General features: G+C 38.5%; 1 protein-coding gene across 5 annotated transcripts in view; it reads right to left on the bottom strand.

Moving 5' to 3' along the window:
- The window catches only part of NPNT (nephronectin), a 99,536-nt gene that overhangs the window by 25,832 nt on the left and 49,101 nt on the right, over window positions 1–24,603 (bottom strand). For 2 of the 5 annotated variants that reach the window (XM_018554489.1, XM_018554490.1), the window contains 4 exons: window positions 23,375–23,428; window positions 13,439–13,531; window positions 6,439–6,531; window positions 1,693–1,812 (listed from right to left, as the gene is read on the bottom strand). In XM_018554489.1, coding sequence (XP_018409991.1) covers window positions 1,693–1,812; window positions 6,439–6,531; window positions 13,439–13,531; window positions 23,375–23,428 — 360 coding nt within the window. The remainder of the gene's footprint in view (window positions 1–1,692; window positions 1,813–6,438; window positions 6,532–13,438; window positions 13,532–23,374; window positions 23,429–24,603) is intronic. The other 3 variants (XM_018554492.1, XM_018554491.1, XM_018554493.1) reach the window with 3 other exon arrangements.

The raw sequence follows: 24,603 nt of genomic DNA, 5'->3' as shown, positions 1-24,603 counted from the left end.
TACCCTAATGAGCCCTAATTAACTCCTTCTTCCTCTTCTCCCCTTAACTATTATTTTCCTGCTTTATTAATTTCTGTTTTCCTAACCATTAATACTTAGAGGCTATTCACAAAAGGGTGAAGAGTTTGGAGAAGGCAGGAGAAGAGAACAATCTAGGACAACATAGCTGATTTGGAAACATTCTCCAATTCAGCTCACTTTCCAGTTCAGCTGTGTTGTCCTAGATTGTTCACTTCTCCTGCCTTCCCCAAACTATTCACCCTTTTGTGAATAGCCCTGTCAATCTTTTTTTATTAGTGTTGCATTAAAAGAAGCACAACATTGAATAAAAAAGCCTTTATTTGATTTGTAAATAACTTTGCAATGCTTTCTACCAGAATCATCATTTTAAAGTCATTTTAAAAAGGGCAAATGATAAAATAGAATTTATACTTTTTATCTATTTTATTTTTATCTAACACTTTTTTTTTAAGTATTACTGTTCAAAAAAGTGTTTTCTTTTTAGTTTTTTTACTTTAAAAATAATTATTTTAAAATTTTTGAAGGAGTAGCACAAAAAGAAAACATTGTTTGTCCTAAAAAAACAATATGTGAATGACTTTGTTATTGCTGAATCAATAGGCCCATAGCAGAAAGGTAAAAATTGCTCTGGTCCATAAGCCGTATACAGGCGTGAGAGCTAAAGTGTTTAAGAGCAGTTCAGGAGTGTTTTGTACCTTACTGAGTTAGTCGTGCTGGAGGGTCTGATGTTCGTTTATGCCTATTGAGAGCATTGTGTGGATCAATTCTTTTTACATGCAATTCCAAGATACATTCAATGATGAGAGACATGTACATACTACTGCCACCTGTGTCCATAATGAAGGATACATCTGTGCCCTGTAATTTACAGCATTGAGTTCTCAGTCACTTAGCTGGCCCAACACCCTTGCTTTGAGACATCTATATATCTACAGTGCTATATGTTACTTGCATGTCATTGTATACATCTTTTTCTTGACTTAACCTATTAATCATCCAACACTATTAGCATAAGTGAAGGTATCTTAAAGAGAAACTTTACCCATATCTTCAAAATAACAACAAAAGCACCTTTAGAAATATTTAGTAATTACAATCTACAAACAGATATTTCTAAATAATTGCTGGCTTTTTATTCTTTGCATACCTTATATTTCTTTTCTTCCCCAGTCTTCTGACAGTGGCCATTTTTACTAAGGGCAGATTAATTTGTTTCTTTTTACTTCCTGGAACTCTGGCACATGTGACCATGCACATCCTCTTAGGGGAGGAAAATGCCTTTCCCTGAGATCTCGTGACATTACAGATGAGATTTCTCAGCCATGCACTGCTGATGTAACCTTCCCAGGATGCAACACTTGGGCACATTACAATATTTGTGCCAAAGAGGACAAGGAAGTGGAAAAAATGACATTTTAAAAAATATGTTTGTTTAGCTAATGAATGTAAGAGGATTTAATATCAGCATGCAGAGCTGTATGCTGATGTGATTTTTAGTCAAAGAGGGTAAAGGTCCACTTTAATAGAGCAGTACACAATTTAGAACAGACTTGTTAAACTTGAAAAATAAGAACAAGAAATGCTTAGGCCTGTCCAGGCAGTCATATGTTTTCATAAGAAGCCAGTAATAAGAGAATAATAATGCAGTAATGTTGGACTGAGTGGACATACTTGAACATGATCCATCAGGCATGAGCATATATCCATTTAGACAATAGCACTTGTAGCTTCCAAACGTATTCATGCAACGGTATTTGCAGGGTCGAGGCTTCAGTCCACATTCATTTAGATCTATGTAGCAGTGAGATGAAAAACAAATGAGTATTCAGATTTCCTAGGTATTCATTAGGTTTTGTTTAATGGTTCAGGGCAATGTGTTTACAATGAATTCCAGCAATTTAGGGATGAAAAACCTACAGAAAACTATACATATCATGTTCATGTCCCTTAAATAACTTTTAGCGTACACAAATTTCACGTTTAATATAACCAAAGCTGTAAAGACATTTAATGATATTGAATTTTTAGAACAACCACCATTTAAGTAATTTGGATTTTATTTTATTTTTGGATTTTATTTAAAATATAGCAAATACAAAATTTACATTTTAGGCTAAATCAACGATGGTAAAAGGAAGTTTTATATTTATTAGGATTGTGCATCACATAGTAACTGGGTTTGATACTTTAGGCCTCATTCACACACAACAAAATTGTATATTGCGAACATACGCGTACATGCGCGCGCGTATATGCGTGCACTATAGGCAACCCCAGAATGCATTATTCGTAATAGAAATTTCAATGAACTGTACACACGTATATGCGCGTAAAATACGCAGAAATACGGATCTCGGGTCCATTCTGTTTTTGCGCATTTTTACGCTACGCAAATATATGGCTCCATACACAGCTATGTGTATGGAGCCATTTATTTGCATATGCTGCATATGGAACAATACGTGCGTGTGCGCATATGCGCGGCAGTGTGAATGAGGCCTTAGACTGACAAACATGAGCCTTTAGTTTTATTTTAAATGTTTATTTGTAAAACAAAGGTATGTACATTTCTCTATACAATTACTATGTAACTAGGAAACATATTTAAAAAAGCAATGCAAAATATCCAGCAGTGAATCATCTACAGCATTTACAAAACACACATCACATGTTCTTGACATTGACACATTTTAAAGTGCCTAACTAGGTCAGCCAGTGCAGACTTGTAAACTGAGAAGGAGAGACTGAGGTGACTTTGGTCTTACTATGCAAGGAGAAAGAAAGCACAATCAGTACACTAAGGTGAAGCGCCTCCTGCATTTGCAAGAAGCAAAATATGTCAGTACCCGTGTACTTCTAGATGTGCAAACTGGGTTTTTTTTAACACACATTGATGAAATATATACATTTAGGTGATCCCAATAACACGCACCTCAAACAAATAAATCCATAAATAAAAGAAAACTCAATATTTTCTTAAAATTATTGGGAGCAATACAGCTGTCACATAGCTAATGTTCTGTCTGCATATCTACCCAGAGAAAGATGGTACAGAGTCACATTAGAAGGTTTTGTTATCCAGAAAATTTAATTTTTTATTGTACCTGGAACTTTATTTTGACCCACAGCTGACAGTATCTACAATGGCATTACAATTAATTAAATTACTAATCGTGATCCTCACAGTGAAAAGAGGAGGAGATACTCTCCAATCTTGATTTGTAAGACCTTCATTATAGGTAGGTCATTATATTATAGCGGCCTTGTCACCATCTACTACTCTGCAAACTAAAGCCAGTCAGAAGATATATTTTAGGAGCACCTACAAAAACCTGGCCTGCTACAGTGATGTGAGTCAGCATACATATGTTCGTGGCAATACTTCTGCAAAATTGACACTCACGGTTGTGTCAGATACAAAGCCTTCTGGGACCCATGCAGCGTCCTTACCTCCACCCACTTCCCCAGCTGACTCCTACAGCAATCTAAAAGCATATAGGAAACTTTTAAAACATTGGCACTAAAATACACTGTAAGCCAATCTTATGAGAGTTTTCTTCATACTGTTGAAACACTGTGATGTCAGGATTGGGGTAAGTACACGCTGCTGGTGGCTCTCTGGGGATGATTTTCAAGGGAATTTAAACTTTGCAGGGGAAGTTTTTATTTGCTTGGTGAATGTGGTGAAATTTTACTTAGCAAAGAATACCCAATCATGAGATTGAAGGAAAATAAATACAAAACAGTATTTCTGCTTACACATGATTGGATGCTGGAAGTCAGCAGAACTTCACCTCATTCTCTAAACTAATGGGAAAACTTCACCTGCAATGTGCAAATTCCCTTGCAAAGTGAACAGAATATTTGTCTGTAGTAAATCAACCCCTATCTGACACTCCTGAAAGTGTCTATTTTGCCACAAATATATCAGCACTGAGTCACATCGCTTTAGCAGGAAGGGTTTCTGTAAATATCACTAATACAGATTTCCTGCCTGCCTTCACATTTCTATGCTACACACTAGTTCCTACACATCTATCTTACTGCCTGATATTTACCAGGCAGTATACACTTCACAATATTTATTTTTGTGTATTTGTAAGTATGTGTAAAACCGGTAAGGATCCCATTAAAATAACAGCAATTGTGGACAACTAAAGAACACAATAAGTTGTCAGAATGGGCATTTTACCTACTGGAAGTTGCACAGCTAAACAATTGTGTGTTTATTGTGAAGTTAAAATCACTTTGAACAAAAAACTGCCATTAAAATGATAACTCTTTGTTTTTCCCCCCTAATAATAATGCAAATTATTACTTGATCTATGTAACAGTAAGATCTGTTTAGAGAAAATAATATGAAATACAAAATTTCCATAATAATAATAATTGTAGACTGGATCCAATAGTGTAGATGTTCCAGTGAACTTTTGTGACCCTGCAAAGGCTTGTCTTTTAGATTTCCCAAGAGAGTGTGTATATAAGCCAGGTAGCAGAAATCCTAACATGTAACAAACACTCTAATTCACTAACACATAGATCCACCCAGAACTAATGATTAAGAAAATTCACTTGTGTTGAAATATTTTGCATTTCTCATTTGGACAGGTTAACATGCTGTTCATTAGGCGCACACAGAAATCAGTGCTAAGAAAGGTATTGCTTACAAAAGTCAAAGTGCGGCCTGAAGGTCTGAGCAGGGTGATTTAAGTGAAGGTTGATACAAAGCATAGGCACATACGATAGGAACATTGTTCATAATGAGGAGCAGCAGGAGAGAACATGAAGGGACAACAGCTAGGTATCCTACATTTTCTAGGAGAAGCAGTGAATTCTAGGTTTGACCTTGCATGCAATGTAGAGGTATTGAAATCTTCTTAATTAAGGTGTGCTGCTTTTTATCCTAATGAAAAATGGTATTGCTGGGAACATTTCCACAACTGGGCAGCGTACCTTAGTTAAGTCACAAACCTTAACATTTAAATTAAGCATATGTTTAAAAAGTGGAGGTTATATTCAGTTCAAATCACTTGTCAAAATAGTAAGATCCAGATATAAATACATCAGAAGTAATTTGCAAATCTCATCTTTTCTTGCAAAGGTAGCATTTGGTCCAACCCCCTCCTGCCCTTCAGCCCTCCCCCACTTGGTTAATGAGGTCACCCATTACAATATATGGCCTATAGGTAGTCTTTGGAGGTAGGAAGGGACGGGCCAAGCTCCACTTTTATAGGTAAAGTCAAGCTTTAAATACAAATTCAACTATCTAAATTCCTGTATCTACAGACTGTTTTGGCATGTGGTGAATGTTATTAAAACCTCCCTTTTGAAAACTATATACATTATATGGCCAAAAGTATGTGGACACCCCTACAAATGGTTGTGTTTCTAGTCAGGAGAAATGTTAATGCTACAGCATACAATATCATTTTAGAAAACCCTACATGTCAAACCTTGTGGCAACAGTTTGTGGAATCCCATATCCTTTACCAGCATGACTGTGCCCCTGTGCATAAAGGCAGGACTAAAACAACATAGTTCAAAGAGTTTATGGTGAGGGAACTTGAGTTGCCTGCACAGAAACCTTAGTTAGACCCAGCTTAACACCTGTGGGGTGAATTGGAATGGCAATTGCAAGCCAATTCATCTTAGCCAACTCATCGAACATCAACAGCTGACATCACATTTACTCTTTTAGATTATTGGGCAAAAATTCTCACAGACACACATTATATTCTTGTGGAAGGCCTACCCAAAAGAGTATAGGTTGTTATAGCTGCAAAGAAGGTCCATCTTCAGTCTACTGCAAATTGTTTTTGGAATGGGATGTCCAACAAACTCATAGGTGTGATGGTCAAGTGTCCACAAACTTTTGATCATATTTTGGAATATAGCTATAGACAACACTGACTCAATTGTGACTCTTTGAATTTTATTTTAAATATTATTCCAAACTAAATAGTGAATATGCCAAGTATGAGCAGGCAAATTTGCAAAGTTATTGATGTTATCGCTTGTTAGCTTTCACTACTAGATAGTAAAACCTACTAGTTGCAATAAGCTAAAGAGGCAAATGAACTATGCCTGGTGCACTCCTAATATATTATTGTTTGTCAAAGCCATTTGTATTGATTTCCTTGTCCCTATACAAAAAATAGCTGTCCCAGAAAATGTGAAAAGAGAAAGTGTGCTTATAAAGGAAGAAAGTAAAGTAAAATGATTTCATTCTCAAAAAAGAAAGTTTCCTGCCATTGCAATTAAATATGCATGCCTTGGGCTCAAGGAGCATGGGTTCATATCAAAGCCATTAGTTCACCCCCATCAGGGAGCAGCACAGTATGGAAAAGGCTTTTCAGTCTTCTACAGCCATGCGCTGCCAAGAAGAGCACTGGCGTAGGAGAAAGGAGACAATCTCACCCTCAGGAGGATACCCTGTCACAGGAACATCCACAGGGTAGAAAACAGGCACATCATGGTACCACTCGGGCTGGATGGTTAGTAGACGCTCATCTTCATATACAAGAAGAAGACATAGTTATTATTACATACAGACTTTAGTGTGTGCAGTGCAGAGAATACCAATATGCCACACCCATTGGACATCATTTTGAAGATTGGTGCAAAGAAAGAAAATTGCACTAGCCATAGAGTTCTTTGATAATTACAAATAACTGGTTAGAATTTCCAGACTTCCAGGTAAGGACATGAGCTAAAGACCAAAATTCTATACCAATCCTTTTGAACTAACAAATGGAAAACAAAATTCTCATGAAGCAGCAGAGCATAAATCTTTGATAATGTATTCCTTACTAATTACAACATGAATTGCCATTTCTAGAAATAAAATAGTTTTGGGTGAGGGAATTTGAGGGGTTACTTAAAGATCAGGTAAAAGTATTTCTAAAGACAACACTATTTTTTAAGATTTGGATAGAGTAGGGAAGGGTTAAAATGAGAGGTGCACTGAAATGAAATTTGAAACCGAAACGGAAAAAATAACAAAAATGTCAGATAGGGGTGTTTAGACCCCTAAAATTTCCCTTTTAAAATAGAATAAGAGATTGAGGACACAGAGTCCTCAATCTCTTTCTCTGCAGCCCTTGTTATAATGAACAGGAATCCTCTATATTGAGTGTTCCTGTTCATTCATAACTTGCAGAGATAATATGTTTACCATGTCCCCAATCATACATTAACAGGAAGCGATGTAGAGCACTTCCCATTCATTCATAATTGGGGACACAGTCAGCATATTCTGTCCTCAATTATTTACAAGCAGTTTGCGATCACTGATCGCTGACAGCTTGTACCCGATCTCCATCCTGAATCGCTGTCACAGGATGCTGAGTCAGAGGTATGGGAAGAGAGCTTGGTCTATTTTGACAGCTGACTCCTACCCACACCACCGGCCTGGTCTCATGTGACAGCTATCTACGCCCCCCCACACCGCTCTCCTGATCTGTCACAGCCAAGCGGGGCGGTGCGGAAGGAGAGCCCGGCCTCTTGTGACATGCAATTTCGGCCAAAAGATGGCACTTTCGGCATTTTGACAAAAGTACCATTTTGGGTTAATATGTTTCAGTTGCCGAAATTTCGGTGCATCCCTAGTTAAAATGCCCGGCAGTCTTTTGTTTTTTCTTTGTTTTTTTGGCTGTCTGTGTTACTTTTTTTCCCAAGACACAACAGGAAGTAAGAAGAAATCTCTCCAAAGTGAGGGACAATTTCCTCTTAGACAGCTGTCACTTGAACAGGTTTCTCTATTGTCTCTCTGGTGACATATGTACAATTTGGGATTTCCTATCACTTTTTGTGACCATTATCAGCAAGGCAAATACAGAGGCCGACTCTCCTCCACGTTGGACACAGACAGCAATAAAGAGCTGGCAGGTGTTCTAACTATTCACAACTCTATCCAAAAGTAAAATTATTTTCTCTTTAGATACACTTTAGGCTTAGGGGTCAGGGGGCATTGGGTCTAATACATAGAGTGTATGTAAAGTCAAAACATTTAAGTTTTGGATAGAGTAGGGTAAAGTTAAAATCATTGCCAGCTAATTTTTTCTTGCCTGTGTTGGCTGTGTAGATTTCCCTTCACTTCCTGTCCACAACAAGAAGTGAGGGAACCTGATCCTAACACTAAAGTATATCTAAACCTCACGAAATGTAATATATTGCAGCATACCAGTCCCCAGATGTGTTGGCTGCATTAGTTTGCTTTTTTGAGGCTTTTTTTTTCACCTGGTGATACAGCCAGTAATACACCTTCTGTCCTAAGGTGGCTATGCTCTTTCCTTCACTGTATCTATAGAGGAGCACCATAGCCACCCTTGAACAGCAGCATTGTCAACCGATGGAAAGGGTAGTGTTTGATGTGCTAATACATTTATTTAGACTTTACACACTAAAATTAAAGCCTAACTCCAGCTTACACATTTTACAGTGACAGTTTTAGGTTTTTGGATAATGTTCTTAACTGTATGAATACATTTGGCCCATTGTAATCACCCCTGTCAATGTTAAAGTGACATTAAACCCTCAGATTTTTTAACATAAAACAATACTGTAATGTGCTCCGTACTGTAATCCATGGTTGTTTCCCTTCTCTTTGCTGCTCTTCATTTTAAATCTGTATCTGTTCTCATGCTGGGCAGAACTTCTGTTTTGCAGCAGACTGCCTTGTCTCAGGAATGGATACATGGTGTCTGTGTGTAGGTTTGCAACCTGAGCCAGCACTACAGGAAGAGGCACTCAGCTGCAAAGGGAAGTTCTCCCCAAGCATGAGAAGACATGAGGATTTAAAAGGAAGAGCAGCAAAGAGAAGGGAAACTGCCATGGATTACAGTAAGGCACACATTACAGTATTGTTTTATGTTTAAAAAATCTGAGGGTTTAATGTCACTTTAAGTGGTTTGTCTTAACTCCCTAACTGCCAATTATGCAAGACAGCTTAGTGTGCTATGGGAAGTTGAAGAATAAAATACTTAATGGCTGGAGTAACAGGCAATAAAACTATGTTACGGGGTGACTCATGAAAACTAAAACTGATGGTAATGCTATTAATAAACTGCATCATATTTATAATTTTTAATTGTGCCCATAATAACCCTATCCTAACCCCTAACCTATTCAAATCCATTTTTATCTTGCCATCTATGAAAGTATTAGGCCATCCTACACTGTATTTAGTGGTTGAAACCACCAATGTAGAATATAATTTAATGAAGGTATCCAGTTAAATTGGCCGTTACTCTTGATCCCTATAGTGACATTTTTCAGTGTGGATCGTACTCCTAAAGTGGTGGTGCCTGCCAATACCTGCATTTTTCTCCAATTCAAGAGTAAGGACTGTCCTCTCAAAAAAGTTAAACTGTCAAATATAAAACAAAGCCTAAAAAGACTCTGGTATTTAATACAGGAAATCAGTAATGTGGCATGACAACAGCATGGGTGAGTGTAAAAGAAGAGTCAAATCCAAGGATCCAGGGTCCTCCAAAGGCACAAAGGAATTAATTTGAAAGCAAGTACATGTACCAGTTATCTCTAAGCCATCATAAGTTATATTTATTGGTTTGCAGATGCTTTCCCTGTGTATGTATGAGTCATTTTCGTTTTTGTACTTTAGTGGACGTGACAAGTTCACTTATTTTTTTTTCATTTAACATAAAATTCCAATCTCTGAATGCTGTTCCAGTAAAAAAAATATTGCACAGTATTGGGGGCTAAAGAAACGCATTAGCTCTTTGTACTCACCACTTAAAGAGCAAAATGAATTACTACTAATTTTAAAGAAACACATTTATTATTACACATATGATTCTGTGCAGAGAGTTCAAAACTACTACCAATTAGAGGAACCAGGGAATCTTACCATTCTGTGATTAAGCATTGTGAAATTACTTCAAATGTCAAAAGACAAGGCAATACATAGTTTGAATACAGTGGGTAAGTATTAGACCCTCTTTCAATGATTTATTGCTCATTTACAAGAAATAGCCAGTACATCATTGACTTAAAGGAGGCGTAAAGGTACAGTATAGTCCTAGATAAAACTGTATATATTTCTAGATTTTGATTGCTGTCTTTTTCCCTGAGGGGGAGATTCACACCTCTTGTTGACCTAGTGATCATAATCATTGAGACACAAAGCAAGGGTAGATCCAACAATTTTAGAGTTGTCACTAGAGCAAGAGGTGGGTGAGAATCCCCCAATAGGGAACTCTGCTCACTTTTGAGATATTTCCTCTCATTTCCTGTTGCATCTTCAGGATAAAAAAATGAAGAAAATCTCCCCATGGGTAAACAGACAGCAAAAACAATGTAAAATAAAATAATGGGTTTTAACCTTTCCCTATGCTATCTAAAAACAAAAATAATAAACATGTTTGCCTTACATACACTTTAAGGACAACATCACTCTTAGTAATAATATTTATGAAAGTGGTACAGAAAAATATATCACCATACCTCATTTTAAGCAAAGGATAAATTATACACCTTGGTCATGTTAAACAGCTGCTTAATATAACGTGACTGGTGTCTTGTCCATCCATGATACTCCATAAGGGTAAGACATCATAGTAGCTGTTTCACATCAAAAGGACTGTGGAGTATAGGACTAAAATGTGGATGTTGTTTTTTTCCTGACAAACTGCCCTGGGTGGGCATAAACCAAGTTAGGTTGTATTTAAGTAGCTGTTTAGGGGATTATGGAATAAAAACAATCTTCTGCAGAGGTGGAACTTGGGAATGTGTACAATACCATTATTACAAGTCAAGTAAGGGCAGCAGCCTTACACTACAGCAGCCCTTGAATAAGTAATTGGTACTTTGGATCAAAATAACAGCACATAAACTATAAATCATGCATTGAAATATTGCTTTAGAAAGAAAAAGTACCAAAACATAGAAAAAGTACCAAACACAACATCTGTGCTCTGATATCTGAGAGTTTACTTCCTATCTCGCCAAGAACATAGCTTTCAATTTATCAACTTATCAACAAAGGATCATTGAAAACACTTGCAAAATACAGGAAACATATTACGAACTGGATGGATAAATGTAAAAGACATGGCTAATATAGAAAGAAGAGCATAGCTTTCTCTCGAGTTCCTCCATCCTAGAATCATAGTATATAAATGCTGATATTAGCCAAGTGCTCCATCTAGTAATAGGTTAAAAAAAACGGCACTCGCAAGGGGATCCGTTCATCCAGTACTTTATTTGTTAAAAGGCAAAACATCAGCAAACAAACAAATGTTTACATGTTTGAGCCCCCACACTGTGCCTTAGTCGTGCTGCATCTAGTATGCTCAATCCCTGTACAAATTAATGGTAACCATTTAATTTGTTAAACTTTTTGTAATTTAGTTAAGTCAGTCTAGTGATTCACACACCCAGACATTTGACAGCCATATTCCTTGGTTTAGCTTTGCAGCTTCCCATGTTGACTCTGGTCTGCTCCCTGGAAATCAGTATTATCACAGAAATGGAAGACGAAAAGCTGAATGAATAAATAATGGAGGCTTCCTGGTTATGCAGTGCAGCAGTTGTATATGAATCAAAAGAGTAGCTAAAAAGATTTACAAACCTTTTGTCAAAGCAAACAGTTCACATATATGGATTATAAGTAGTGAATTTAGCTGCCTGACTAGAGTTCCACTTTAGATGCTAATGCAAAGCATTTATTAACTGTAAACCTGTTTAGCTGAAAAATAATCTCTGCTGTACATTTCCAACAACACATATATGATTGACTTAGCTGCAGACATATACTCACCGGCCACTTAATCAGGATTGTTTATTTAAACACCCAAACACTGAATCTTATTGCTGCCACTCAAACCAGAAGGCATAAATACATTTCGGTGGTGAAATGGTGAGGGGGATGTTTTCTTGGAACAAATTAGGTTCCTTCATACCAACTGAGCATCATGTGCATGTCTCAGCAAGTATAAATATTTACCCCCCTTTATGACCACTGTATACCTGGTTTTCAGTGGTAATCTGCAACAGGCTAACTCACCAGAAGGGGGTCCTACCCAGATCTAGATAAGTGTTATGTGGCCAGTGTGTGTATATTGTTTTTAACTTAAAAATATGTCTGTCTTAAAAGTTACTTCCTGTGTATGTAGATATTAGTTTCATAATCTGATTGAATGATTTTGGCTAGTTTCATTCGACTATGATCTTTGATCATTTAAGCTCAATTTACATTTATTCTGATTAAATTTAGACTTAAAATTGGGCTAAGCAATGACCTAGAAATGACTAGTTTATCTGTGTGATCACAAGCCAACAGTGATCTAAAAAAGCAGATCAATGTTTTTGGCTTTACTTATTGATGAAGCATGTTAACTGCTTAGAATTCGAGATAAAGGAACATTTCTACAACATCAGCTTCAGCTGGTTTTATCCGGAATTAATGGTAGCAGGTATATGTCAGGGTTTCTAATTGTTCCATCACAAATACTCAAACACATCTTTTATACTACATGGCTATCCACCAAATAGTACATGTCACTTGAAGCCCTTATAGCCAGCTTTCTCAACCTTTTTACTACAGAAGAACCCTTCACGTAGTTTTCAGGTCACTGAGAAACCCCCACAAAAATATTATATATACAGCTCACAGTACTCTAACATGATTAATAGGTTGTAGATAATTTTAAATACATGAATAAAGGATGGGTAACTTCCCATCCGATATCATGACAGTTTTCTGTGGTGCAGTTGGACATTTATGATTTATGTGAGTAGAATTTTAAATTAGCTCTCATTGTATTGATTGTACAGTATGGCCTGTACTTCTTATTTTTGGCTGAGTTAATACAGCATCTGGTTTCCTAGGAACACGTGTGTGGTTGAATAGGAGAATTTTAACCAGTGGACTTCATTAAGGGGGGAAACAGTGTGGTTCAGACCTATTGTCCAGGTCTGAGACCAAGGTGAGCAGCACTCTACTGTATGTTCACGCAGTGGTCATCATCTGGTGGTGGAGCGACTCGGGATTGTTTGTGGCTACTTCTATTTGGACTGATTTTTGTATTAGGATATATAGGAACTTTTATACACAGGGTTGTGGATGGAATCCCCTTTTTTATGCACATGTTGTTTGATATACAGTCTTGTTGGTTGTATTTATGCATTATTTGTGTTTAGTTTTATTCACATTCAGTATTATACTTGTGTCACTACTTAGGATAGCGTGGCACATACATAACTGCATTTGAAATTTAAATACATGACTAAAGTATGGTGGGGCACACTTTAACACTTTACATTGTTGGTCATTGTATGATATGATATCCAAATGTTTGGCACAATTTTGCTTTAAGAACACATGAAAAGGAAAAAAAGCACATTCATATCTTAAGAAATTATCAATTCAAAGCATATATTAACATGCATACAGTACCTTGATTGCAGGTCTTTCCGGTGTAACCAGCGTGACATTTGCATTTATTGGGACCTACACAGTCTCCATGTTTACAGGGTGGCTGACAAACGGCTACAGAAAAAAGATATATACAAATTAAGTGAAAATTATAATACTTGAAAGAAAATTCAGACTTGTGCTTGCCTACCATTGCATTCTGTTTTTTTGGAGCTGATAAGCAGACAGCTTTTTAGCAATAACCAAAGCCCATTGATGTAGAACCACATGTAAACTGTTGAGGATATACTAACACAAATGTTATTTTATTTTCTGGAATATTATTTGTTATTTGTAGATATTATTATTTATTTAGTAAGATTCACAAAAATTAAACACACATTACTCTCCAAAGTGCCTAGAACATGGGACACAAATAAAATGAGAACTGCTAAAACTGGAGTGATAGTTAAGGCGGTGTTTACACTATTGCATGTACGTTAATGGTACAACGTGCAGAACATGTACAGTATGTTGCCAGTCATTTCCAGTGGCACAACATGTATACAAATACTCCTGACCCTCAGTGCACCACAGTACATGTGATAAAGAACATATGTATATTTTGTAGCATGTAGGAAAAAAACTGTATATGTGGTAAAAGGCTAATTCTATGATTTTAGTTTTCTTTTGGATGATTTGTATTTTAGGTTTAATTAATATTTTAAATAATTCAAGCTCGAGTTTAGTAGTATAAATAAAATATGTGCATATACATTTTACTTTAGCATGCTATACAATATCAAAATATTATAATAAACTATAAGCATATTAAGTATTTCACAAGTACACACAAATCTGTACTACAAAGCATAAGGGGGGCATAATGGAAAAAAACATTTTGTTACTGTCCCCTACTGGAAGAAATATAGCTTTCATGGCAGTTATGAAGACATTAGGTTTATTTAAGGGTAAACTGTAAATATGGCACTATGAATACCACTGGAGCCTTTTATTCTACAAATTGCATTGCTATGCTGCTTAAAACATGTGTCCTCACAGAGTGCTTGTGATATAAAATTATACCTTCGCATGTCTTATAGTAATGGCTTGCTATATGTTCAAGGAAATTTCTGACATGGGTTTAGCACTTAAAAGTAACATTGTGATACAGATTAGTTACAATATACTGTAAAAGTATCTAAAGACATGACAATTGATTAAACAGCCATTTTTCAGTCAGATTGGACAAATATTTAAAGTCTAAGGCCTGGCTCACACCTGTGCGTTTTACAGCGCGTTCCTACGCGCTATAAAACGCTGAACATGTGAAAACCAATGATTGCCCATGGCCATGGTTCTTACCTGGGCGTTTTACATCGCGTAGGAACGTGCTGCAAAACGCCCTATGCCCAAAGAAGTACAGGAACTTCTTTGGGGCGTATTTGCAGCGCGCATCCATTAGGATACAGCCGGAAACGCGCGTTGGGGAGTATTTGCAGCGCGTATCCATTAGGATACAGCCGGAAACGCGCATTTGGCGTGCGTTTTTTTTACCGCGAATAGCGGTAAAGGCGCGGCAGGAAACATATTCGTACGAGAATCGTACAGTGTATGGAAGGCGTGCGACCGTTTCTACTGTATGGTCGCACGTCTTCCATCGAACAAGCAGGCTGGAAAACCCGCCGGGAATCGTACGATTCTCGGCGAGTGAGTGGCCTGCTTGTTCGACAACTGACGAACGGGCCGGTGTGCGCACGCACTCCGGATGCAGAGCTGCTGAGCTGGTCCTTGGCTCACACCAGGCACAGCGGAGCTCGGGATCGCCAGCAGCGGCTGCAACGGATGGGGGCGCACACCCGCACACATATTACAAGTGATCGGGCGTCTCTACAGACGCCCGAACGCTTGTATGTAAACAGTCATTGCTGGCTGGTAACATTTCAGGCTAATTTCCCGCTCGTGCGCCCCGCCTACCCACATTGAAGAAGCCGCTGTTTGGCCGTTGTAATTACAACGGCCGGACAGCAGGTGGTTAAATAATGCTCATTCGATTTTATAATATGTTTTTGCAATATATTTCCTAGTAGGCATTGAAGAACCTTCTCTGTATCCAGAACAAGCAGGGAATCACCAGCACTCAGTAATGAAAGCAAATTTGTCCTTTTATTGGACAGAGGCGTCATAGAAATCAAAAGAACCGACGTTTCGGGGCCACGCAGGGTCCCTTCCTCAAGGCAGAAAACATGACCCAGAAAATATGAGGAAGGGACCCTGAGTGCTGGTGATTCCCTGCTTTTTCTGTGTCTGCACGGCGCCATCCATGAACCAATATCACTGCGAGCACCATCTTTTCTTGCCTGGCCGGGACTGCTGTGAGGTGTGCGGAGGGCTCCCCCAACGACCTTCTCTGTATCCTTCTTTTATGGTCTGTGTATGGTCTATGAACGCGATCGGTTTTTCTTAAGATAATTGGCCAGTTGATGGGAAGTGAACGATCAGAATAACTGTACAATTGGCCAAACTTCCCACCCATTCAGGCTTGAAAACTTTTTTTTTAATCATATGAAAATCAATGGATTAGTTGCGTTTTTGTATGAAAACAATCATGTACACTGTACATGCGTAAACGAAGATCCGTTCTGTCAGTCAACGAAATTCGGTCAGTTAGTATTGCTGAAGAACGATAATTGAAATCCACATTGGTCTGTGCATGATAGGGCAGTTGTGCGGAAATCGAACGATGGCTCAATGGCGGCACGAAAAAAATTGAACGATAATTGCAAGGTGTATGACCATCTTAATGCTGAGCAAACACTAAAAGGTCTTTAAAACTGTTTTTTTTTTAAACAGTAGATTCAGCAGTGTTGCAGTGTAAACCTTTCTTTTAACACATGCAGTATTTCAGGGAGTGAACGGACCGATTTCAAGCCTTGCACCAGTGGTTGAAGGTGCAGCCACAGTCCCCCTAAGAGTGTTACCATTCTGGAATCATTTTAATGCAAGGATGTACTGCATTTCCCATTGATCAGTTTTGTAACAGTTGGCACATTCTGCATTTGTGTTAGCTGTAAAGCAAAATAACAGATTGGCATAAGGCAACTTCAGCAAAGTGTTCCCCTAATTTTTACAGATTGTGCCTTCCAATTGCAGTGTGGCAGGGGCTGAGAGGGTCCAGAATGTAAACAATATTATAAGGAAGAGCCTGGCTTTTCAGGTCCTTCCAGGTTTTCCTAATTGTAGCTGGGATCTGGAGTTCTGGAGATCTCTTAAGGTGCCCATACACCTTGCGATTATCGTATGATAATCGCAAGGTTTATGGAAGGCGTGCAACCATTTTTACTGTACGGTCGCACGTCTTTTGTTGAACCAGCATGCTAGAAAACCCGCCAGAATCGTGCGATTCTCGGCGGGTTTCTAGCCTGCTCGTTCGACAACTGCGGAACGGGCCGGTGTGCGCACTCATTGCGGTCATTGGAAGCCTGCCCCTCAGCGGGGTGGACTTTCGATGATCGCAAGTACGATCTGCCTGTCCAAGATTGGCAGATCGTACAAGCTTTTAATAAGCTTACGACCATTGCAAGACAAAAGTCTTGCGATGGTCGTAAGGTGTATGGGCACCTTTAGAGCTCTGGGTGGGATGAGATCTCCAGTCCTGGGGCCAGGTGTTGCCAATGACCAGCCTGGGCTGATCAGGTGGCTGAGAGCAGCCTCATTAGGAAGCCAGCCCAGTGCTCAGAGGATTGTTGGAGGAGAGTGGGAGTTGTGTGTGTGCAGGAGGCACACGGACACACGCAGACTCGGGTGCGTGCTGGACGCACAAGGAACAGCCGGGGGAGGCTGGGAGAGGTCAGGAAGGTCGGTGACCCTAGGACCTGTGGTACACACTGCTGAGAAAGCAGATTGAGGGCTCACGAGGGGTGAAGAGCGAGAGCTTTAGAGCTGAGGAAAGCTACAAAGGACGGTATTTGCTAAAGAAGTCCGATTATCATGAAAAGTGCATGAAATGTTGGCCTTTATGTGAACAGGGGATGGCTACCTCGTGGATGCCCAGAGACTCTGGGGTCTATTCACTAAGCTGCCTTAGGCGTGTCTTTGGGTAGGCCGAACATGCTCAGAAGGAGTTTGACTCCAACATCTGGATTGGCTAAGCCGAACCTCCGCCAGGCTACTCGCTGCTGTTCGGTCTATTCTTATAGATGCCGAACAGCAGTGAGTGAATAGCCGAATGCCGCAGAGCGGCATTCAGCTCGGCTGTTCTGCTCGGTCTCTGTGGGACCGAGCAGAACAGAAAAATAGATAAAAATGTAGAAAAATAAAAATAGAAAACGATTGTGCGGAGCTAGCAATGACAGCTGGCTCCGCCCAACAGTTTTCTATTGGCCAGCGGTTTTGCTGCCGTCAAAAAAAAAAAGCCTAACTCTCCCAGGCGCTCCGGGAGTCTCCCGGCCGCCAAGGAGAGAAACACTGATTTTTCTTTTTTTTTTATTCTGACACGGAGCTGTGTCAGAATAGAAAAAAATTATAATTTTGGCCATAGGAATGCATTGCTAGATTTCAATTTGCAATAGCCAATAGCAAACTAGCTATTGTACCCTGCTGCTGTCAATCAGTAGTGGGCACCTGATAGAGAACTGCAGCAGAGGGCGGGTGCAATGCTAGTTTGCTATTGGCTATTGCAAATTGAAATCTAGCAATGCATTCCTATGGCCAAAATTATAATTTTTTTCTATTCTGACACGGCTCCGTGTCAGAATAACAACAAACTGGAAAAATCAGTGTTTCTCTCCTTGGCGGCCGGGAGCGGGAGACTCCCGGAGACTGTCTGGAGATCAGTGTCCCTGGTTAGCTGGTAACCAGGGACGCTGATCTCTCTGCAAGTGGCCGGAGCCAGACGTAATAACACGGCTGGATCCGCCCAGCTGTCAGAAGTAGGCCAGCTTCGGCTTTCAGCGCTGCTCAGCCGAGCCGAGGCATATGCCTTTGGCTCGACTGAGCCGCTTGGCCAAGTTCGGGAGCTGTACGGGCTAGAGGGAATAGCGAAGGGGTCATGTGGCCGCAGCTAGCGGAATGATCGGCCAAAGCTACGGCTAGATCTTTCGGCTGCTTCGTGAATAGACCCCTTTGTGTTTGCCCTTTTAATAAACTGCGTTTTACTTGACTTACCTGGACTACAGTGGAGTGTCCTTGTTACATATATATATCCACAAGCGCAGATTATACATACTTTATTTGTCCTTGTTACAGCAGATATAATGTCCAAAGAAAGCAACCCTTTCATGTTTACTCTATATAATTAAAGACAATTATAGAAAGCAAACACTACTTTTGTAAAAGGGACAAGTATGATACAATTATTGAAATACAAGATGTGTTTTTAGGAAATTTAAGACTGAAAGCACCATATCAGTTAATGGCCACTTGCAATACATCACAAAAATTACAGTCAGCTGTTTACAGACCCTTTGTGTTGGCGTTACTATAAAGAATAGAGGAGAAAGTGGAATACTATTTTTGTAGAAACAGATGTTTTCTTACTGATGTAAATGTGATCTGATAAGGTGGATTATGAATATCATAAAAGTGGTTGATGGACATGAATTAACACAAATGTGCTTTAGGTGTCCAAATATGTTACATCTTTCCATGTTCATCCACTAAGGGTAAAAATAGCAGCACTTTGTAGTAAACATTCTACTCAAATCTGTAAATAGTATCTGCTTTCCAGGTTTGTTTGAGAAAACCAATTGCTAAGAAATGTACGATCTGACAAAAAGTGATAACCTCAAAAAGAATTAAATGATCATGCAAAAATATAAATTACACCCAAAAATTCAACTTAACTTACTATTATGCTGAATGTAACCCCTAACTATTAATGTAAACCCAGCCCTTAACAGATAACTTTACTTTTATCTACAATCTATTTTATGTATATTTAATGTTTATTGTTTTAGAAAAAGCAAACAGACAACAAAAAGTACAGAAATTAGGGATGCACTGAAATTACATTTTTAGACTAAAACCAACATTTTAAAAATTGTCAGGCAGCCGAAACCAAAAATGACTTTTTTTCCCCCAACCTTTTTACATTTTTAAATGATTTTTTAATTATGTGATTTTATTTTTTACTTTACTGTTAGGGGCTTTTGGGAAATTTTAGGGGTCTAAACCAAGCCCTAAATATTTTATTCTGCAGCCCTTGTTATGAATGAACAGGAAGCCTCTGTACTGAGTGCTCCTGTCCATTCATAAACTGAAGAGATAATATCAGTTACTATGTCCACAATCATGAATGAACAGGAAGTGATGTAGAGCACTTCCTGTTCATTAATAACTGGGGACGTAGTAAGCTTACTATCTCCTCAGTTATTTACAAACACTCAGCGATCAGTACTGATCACTGAGTGTTTGTGCCCTGCTCTCCATCCTGACTGCTACGCCTGTCACAAGAGCTGAGCTCTCCTCCCGCACCACCGCGCTCGCAATGCTAGACTGCATGTATACAATACACATATTACAGGTCATAGCTAGCATTCAGGGCAACACAAAAATATATCAAACAAAGTCCACATACAAGTGCAAGCAATGAATAATAGACAACTGTACTTTTAGAGAAATTATTCTTTCATTGACCCCCTGCCCAGCACCCACCTAAAGTCTTATACTCACCTGCACTTGCTCCTGCTGGCTGCTGCAAAAGTCCCTTTGCACTGGCAGACTCTTCTTTTGTGCATCTGCATATATTACATTTTTGTTTTGGGGTTTAGATATAATTCAACCTGTGCAGTCTTTGCATAATCAAATCTACAGCTGCTGTAACCTGTACTCTGTATGCCCAACGTTATTTATAATTCATATATTTTAGTTTAACAGTGTCAGCTATCTCCGTATATTTTGTTGTAATCATCTGCATTTATTTAATTTTCTAAGAGAACTCTCTCTAAAAAGGTCCTCACTATAGTTGTCAAATTCTCTCTGGGACCTACCAGAAATGAAGGGAAATGAATGGGCTTATAGCAAAAGCTGCTATGGTTGGAGAGCAAAGTGATTCAAATATTTCCCTAAATTCACATCTGCATTGAACATTTAGCTGAAGAAGCACTTTTAGATCTGGCCCCCAGGGGCCTTCACCGAGTGAGTAAGCTGCACTTGGCTCCCTTATCTGGCACACTTGTGTATAAGACCTTACTGTTTTCTAGATATTTATATTTTATGGGTGTAACATCAACAAATACAAATATTTTTTACAGGTGTGGCATAATTACTCAGTAGTTTTAAGGGTGTAGTCCACCCACAACTGATAATGTTTTGGAAAGATGCTGGTTGGTTGGTTGGTTGAGTTGCCCAATTAATTTGTTTAGTTCTTTGTGTCTCTGCTGGCAAGATATCTGCAGTTGAGTTCAAAGCCCTTCCCCACCTATGCCATCAAGGTCTTATATTCCCTAATTGATATTCCTATTTATTTCACATTTTGAAGAATGCAGCCGCAAGAGCAACAATCACCATGCTCCTATAGAAAGAATAGGCCAGTGGTTAATTTAAACCACCAGACTTCACTCATGACTAAAACTATCAGTTTTGGATGATTATTGATGCATTTTACACTGTATTACACACATGACTATGTATAGTAAAATGAATAACTAGGCCTAATAATGCTGAAAATATAAATTACATACGAAACAATAGACACATTTTTTGTGCACTAGCTATATATCACAGCTGTTTATTTGTAAATCTGTTTTTGTGGAAAGTGTTGCTCTGCAATTAAATTAGCAAGTTAACATAATTATGGTGTGCTGTAAAAGGGAACAAAAGGAAAATTGGTTTCACCTTTCATATTTCTAGAACAGGTCTACAATATAAGAAAATGATCGGCTGCTATAAATAAAACTCAACTTTCCTTCCTCAACTTTTTCAATAGTCTGTTGATACTCAAAGGCAATAAATAGTATTTCAAAACCTTTTTTTTTTCTTAGGTCTCATTTACACTTCCCGCAGCGCGACAACACTCAAGATGAAGAATCACATTATTCTCAATGGACCCGTGCACACCTAAGCATTGCTTGTCACCTGTCTTGTGAAGCTCGAAAAAAATACATGCGCTTCTTTTGGGGCAGAATCATGAGCTTTTTGCCCCCAAGACAGGTACAGGGGCATCTGAAAAATGTGTTCCCATTTAAAAATGTATGGGGCCAAAAATGCACAATTCTACTCCTGTACTACAAGGTACATGTAAAAACGTGTGAAAACGCATGAACAATTGCATAAAAAAAGCCTCTAAATCACTTAGCTTTGCTCACACTTAGGTGTTACTGGTACCTTATGAAAACCACAATTTGACTGATTTATATGGCCAACATACCCCTTCCCTTTCTAATAAGCTTGGTCTTTCATTGCATCAACCTTAGCACCCCCAGTGTAGACTACACTTTACATGACCTATGTGTATGAGAAGGAGACCTTCTAGTAAAAGCAGTTGTTAAAGAGTAAAGTTTTCACTTAAACCTGCCCAGGTGACCTTTAGAATGGAACTCTCACATGAAGTATGACGTGAGAACCCAGCTGACACACTGTGGAATGTGAGCTATTTTGTAGCATAGGTAAAATTACAATATCCTCGGGGCACAGTAAAATATACATGCTGTAAGGCACAGGAAATTGAAACAACACCTGCATGCGTGCACAGGAGAATCATGCTAATTTACTTTAAAATGGGAATGGGGCAAGACGTAAGTCATACAAATCACAGTGAACATGCAGTAACACATTTTTCAAGCAAAGTATTAAAAGCAATATTATTGTATAAGCCTGAAATAGTATGGGCTATATATTTTCAGTGCTCTTGATTAATATTTAAAAGTGCTGATGATCTATATATAAAATAACAAGCCATCATTATATAATGATATAAATAAAAAAACAAAAACATTATACATTTGTACTGCTGAATTGCTTCTGAAAATGGTGACTGTCATGTTAATCCAGTGGCTTCAATACTTTGTAAGGCACAGACCTGGAGTTCAGACCTCAATGCTGAATTTCTTGTCTCAAGTCAAAAACCCACAAAGGATTATTGCCAAACAGCAACCATCATTTCAATCGAATGGAGTTCAGCAGTGGACGCCGGCACCTTTCTCTTATGACAGGTGCCCTTTATTAGGAACACGAAAGCAGAGCAAATAAGGGTCAATATGCCTAAAAATAAGCAGGCTAACACAAATATGATATTAGAAGGAATCTGTCGTGACTGCAGATACCTGTGTGAGAAGCTGACTAAACCTACACTGACAGTACCCACTCTCCAACTCCTGGGAATCACAAAATGGTAGCTGCCTTTGGTGGATTTAAACTGCTTTTCAGACATGAATACCCAATCAGGATCCCTTATTGTTCACAGTTATACATATATTTACAGATATTTGCATGCTTGACATTTTAACATTTTGTATTTGTTTATTTCTTTATTATATGCTAGCAGAGGGAAAGTGCAGTGACTTAGCTCATTTATATTTGTCCGGTCCCTTGTAGTGTATTAAGGTATGTGTGCTTCATTTGAATGGGCTAACAAGCACCAAAATGGTCCAAAAATCACACATTCACCATGCTTTCTAACACCGTGCACCACAACGCACGGCAGTGCATTATTGTGGTGTGCTGCAATGCATGTGCGTTGGAGGTGTGCTGCCTTAGTGCGCTGGGGTGCTACTGAAAATAAATGTCACCACAGTGCATGTATGGTGCTTTACTACAACACATCAGAACTGAAAGGTGTGAATGGGCCCTTTAATAGGAAACATAAACCATGTTAGAAAATGTGGCTCCTATAATAAAAATTAATGGTAATTAGAACTTCTTTTTGATTTATTGTTTTTTAAATATGTTTTATTTTTTAACATTTGTGACTGAAGACTGTTCTCCCCAGACACATTTTTACTCTGCCAAAATGATTTGTAAGAAATATGTTTAGCTAACCTTGTGTACGGCACCTTACGCTGGCTAGTCTCTGCCTTAAGACGTAGTAGAAAGCTGCAAAACAAATGTCCAAAAAAGGAATTGAAGATCTTTATTATTTTTTTTTATTTCCTTTTGGAAAGGCTGGACTTGGGTTTTAATCAACATGCTACATTCCGGCAGCCTTAAAGACATTCAAATTTCATAGAAAGTCTGCAACAAGAAAACAAATCTTGGACAGGATTTAATTGAGAAAAAAAGCACAAACAAGCACAACATAACTTTGTTACTGAAATGCACAAAGCATGCTGCAAGGGAAAACAAGTTAGTTATATATGGCATAGCACTGCAGCTTTATGTCATCTTAACACACAAGAATGGTAAAACAAACATTAGCAGAGGTCATTCACAAACTCTCTTGGCTCTAAATGACATAACATTAAACTTTTCCAGATTTACTGATGCCCCATGTTTTAACAAATACAAATATAGCACTAATAACAAAAAAATGAGTCATGGATACAATTTGTATTATATTGAACCTTTGCTTCTGTCAAACATCCAATTGGGTAGATGTGAATGTCTATATTTGTTTTTTTCTTTAGGCTCCCTTTAGTTTTGATGGGTTATTGACATAAAAACAGGTTTGCTTGTCTGATATAAATATAAGCCCTTTAGTAAATCATTCACTTGATGAAAAGAAAAAATGTTACAATTTGTCTACATATGGTCATTACAATGCTAGTAAAAAATGACTGACAATTAGGTGTGTAGTTTTTAAGAACTGATCAAATCAGAAACCTACAAGTGGCGGACAGGCTGTGTTTTCCGTGCAGCAATCAGGGCCTGATTTTGACATAAAATGCCATAACAGACCGCAACCACTATGAAGGTAGGAGGTCATACAAGTCAGATGGGCATTTTCATTGTCCTCATGGGCATTTTCATGTTTCATTGTAAGATTCCCTTTATCAAAGTACGTACCCCTTTATAAAAGCCAATTTGTTCTAAGTATCCCAAAACAATTCTAAAGCTCGAAACTTTAGGGCATTGGTGCTCAACACACAGCATGTGGACCCCATGCTGCCTGTCGGATCTTTGTATGTGGCATGCTAGGCTGCCACCTTTTGGACACTTGTAAACTTTGAAAAGTGACAGCAGGGGGTCAGTGTTTGCTGATACCAACATTTGCAGGGTAATAAACTCGACACAAGACATAGCAGCATTACACAAAGACTTTGACAAAGGGG

Source organism: Nanorana parkeri, unplaced genomic scaffold (assembly GCF_000935625.1).
Source record: "Nanorana parkeri isolate BGI_ZX_2015 unplaced genomic scaffold, ASM93562v1 scaffold161, whole genome shotgun sequence".
Taxonomy (NCBI): domain Eukaryota; kingdom Metazoa; phylum Chordata; class Amphibia; order Anura; family Dicroglossidae; genus Nanorana; species Nanorana parkeri.
Note: the sequence above shows the minus strand (reverse complement) of the source record. Positions and strands in the feature narration are given on the sequence as shown.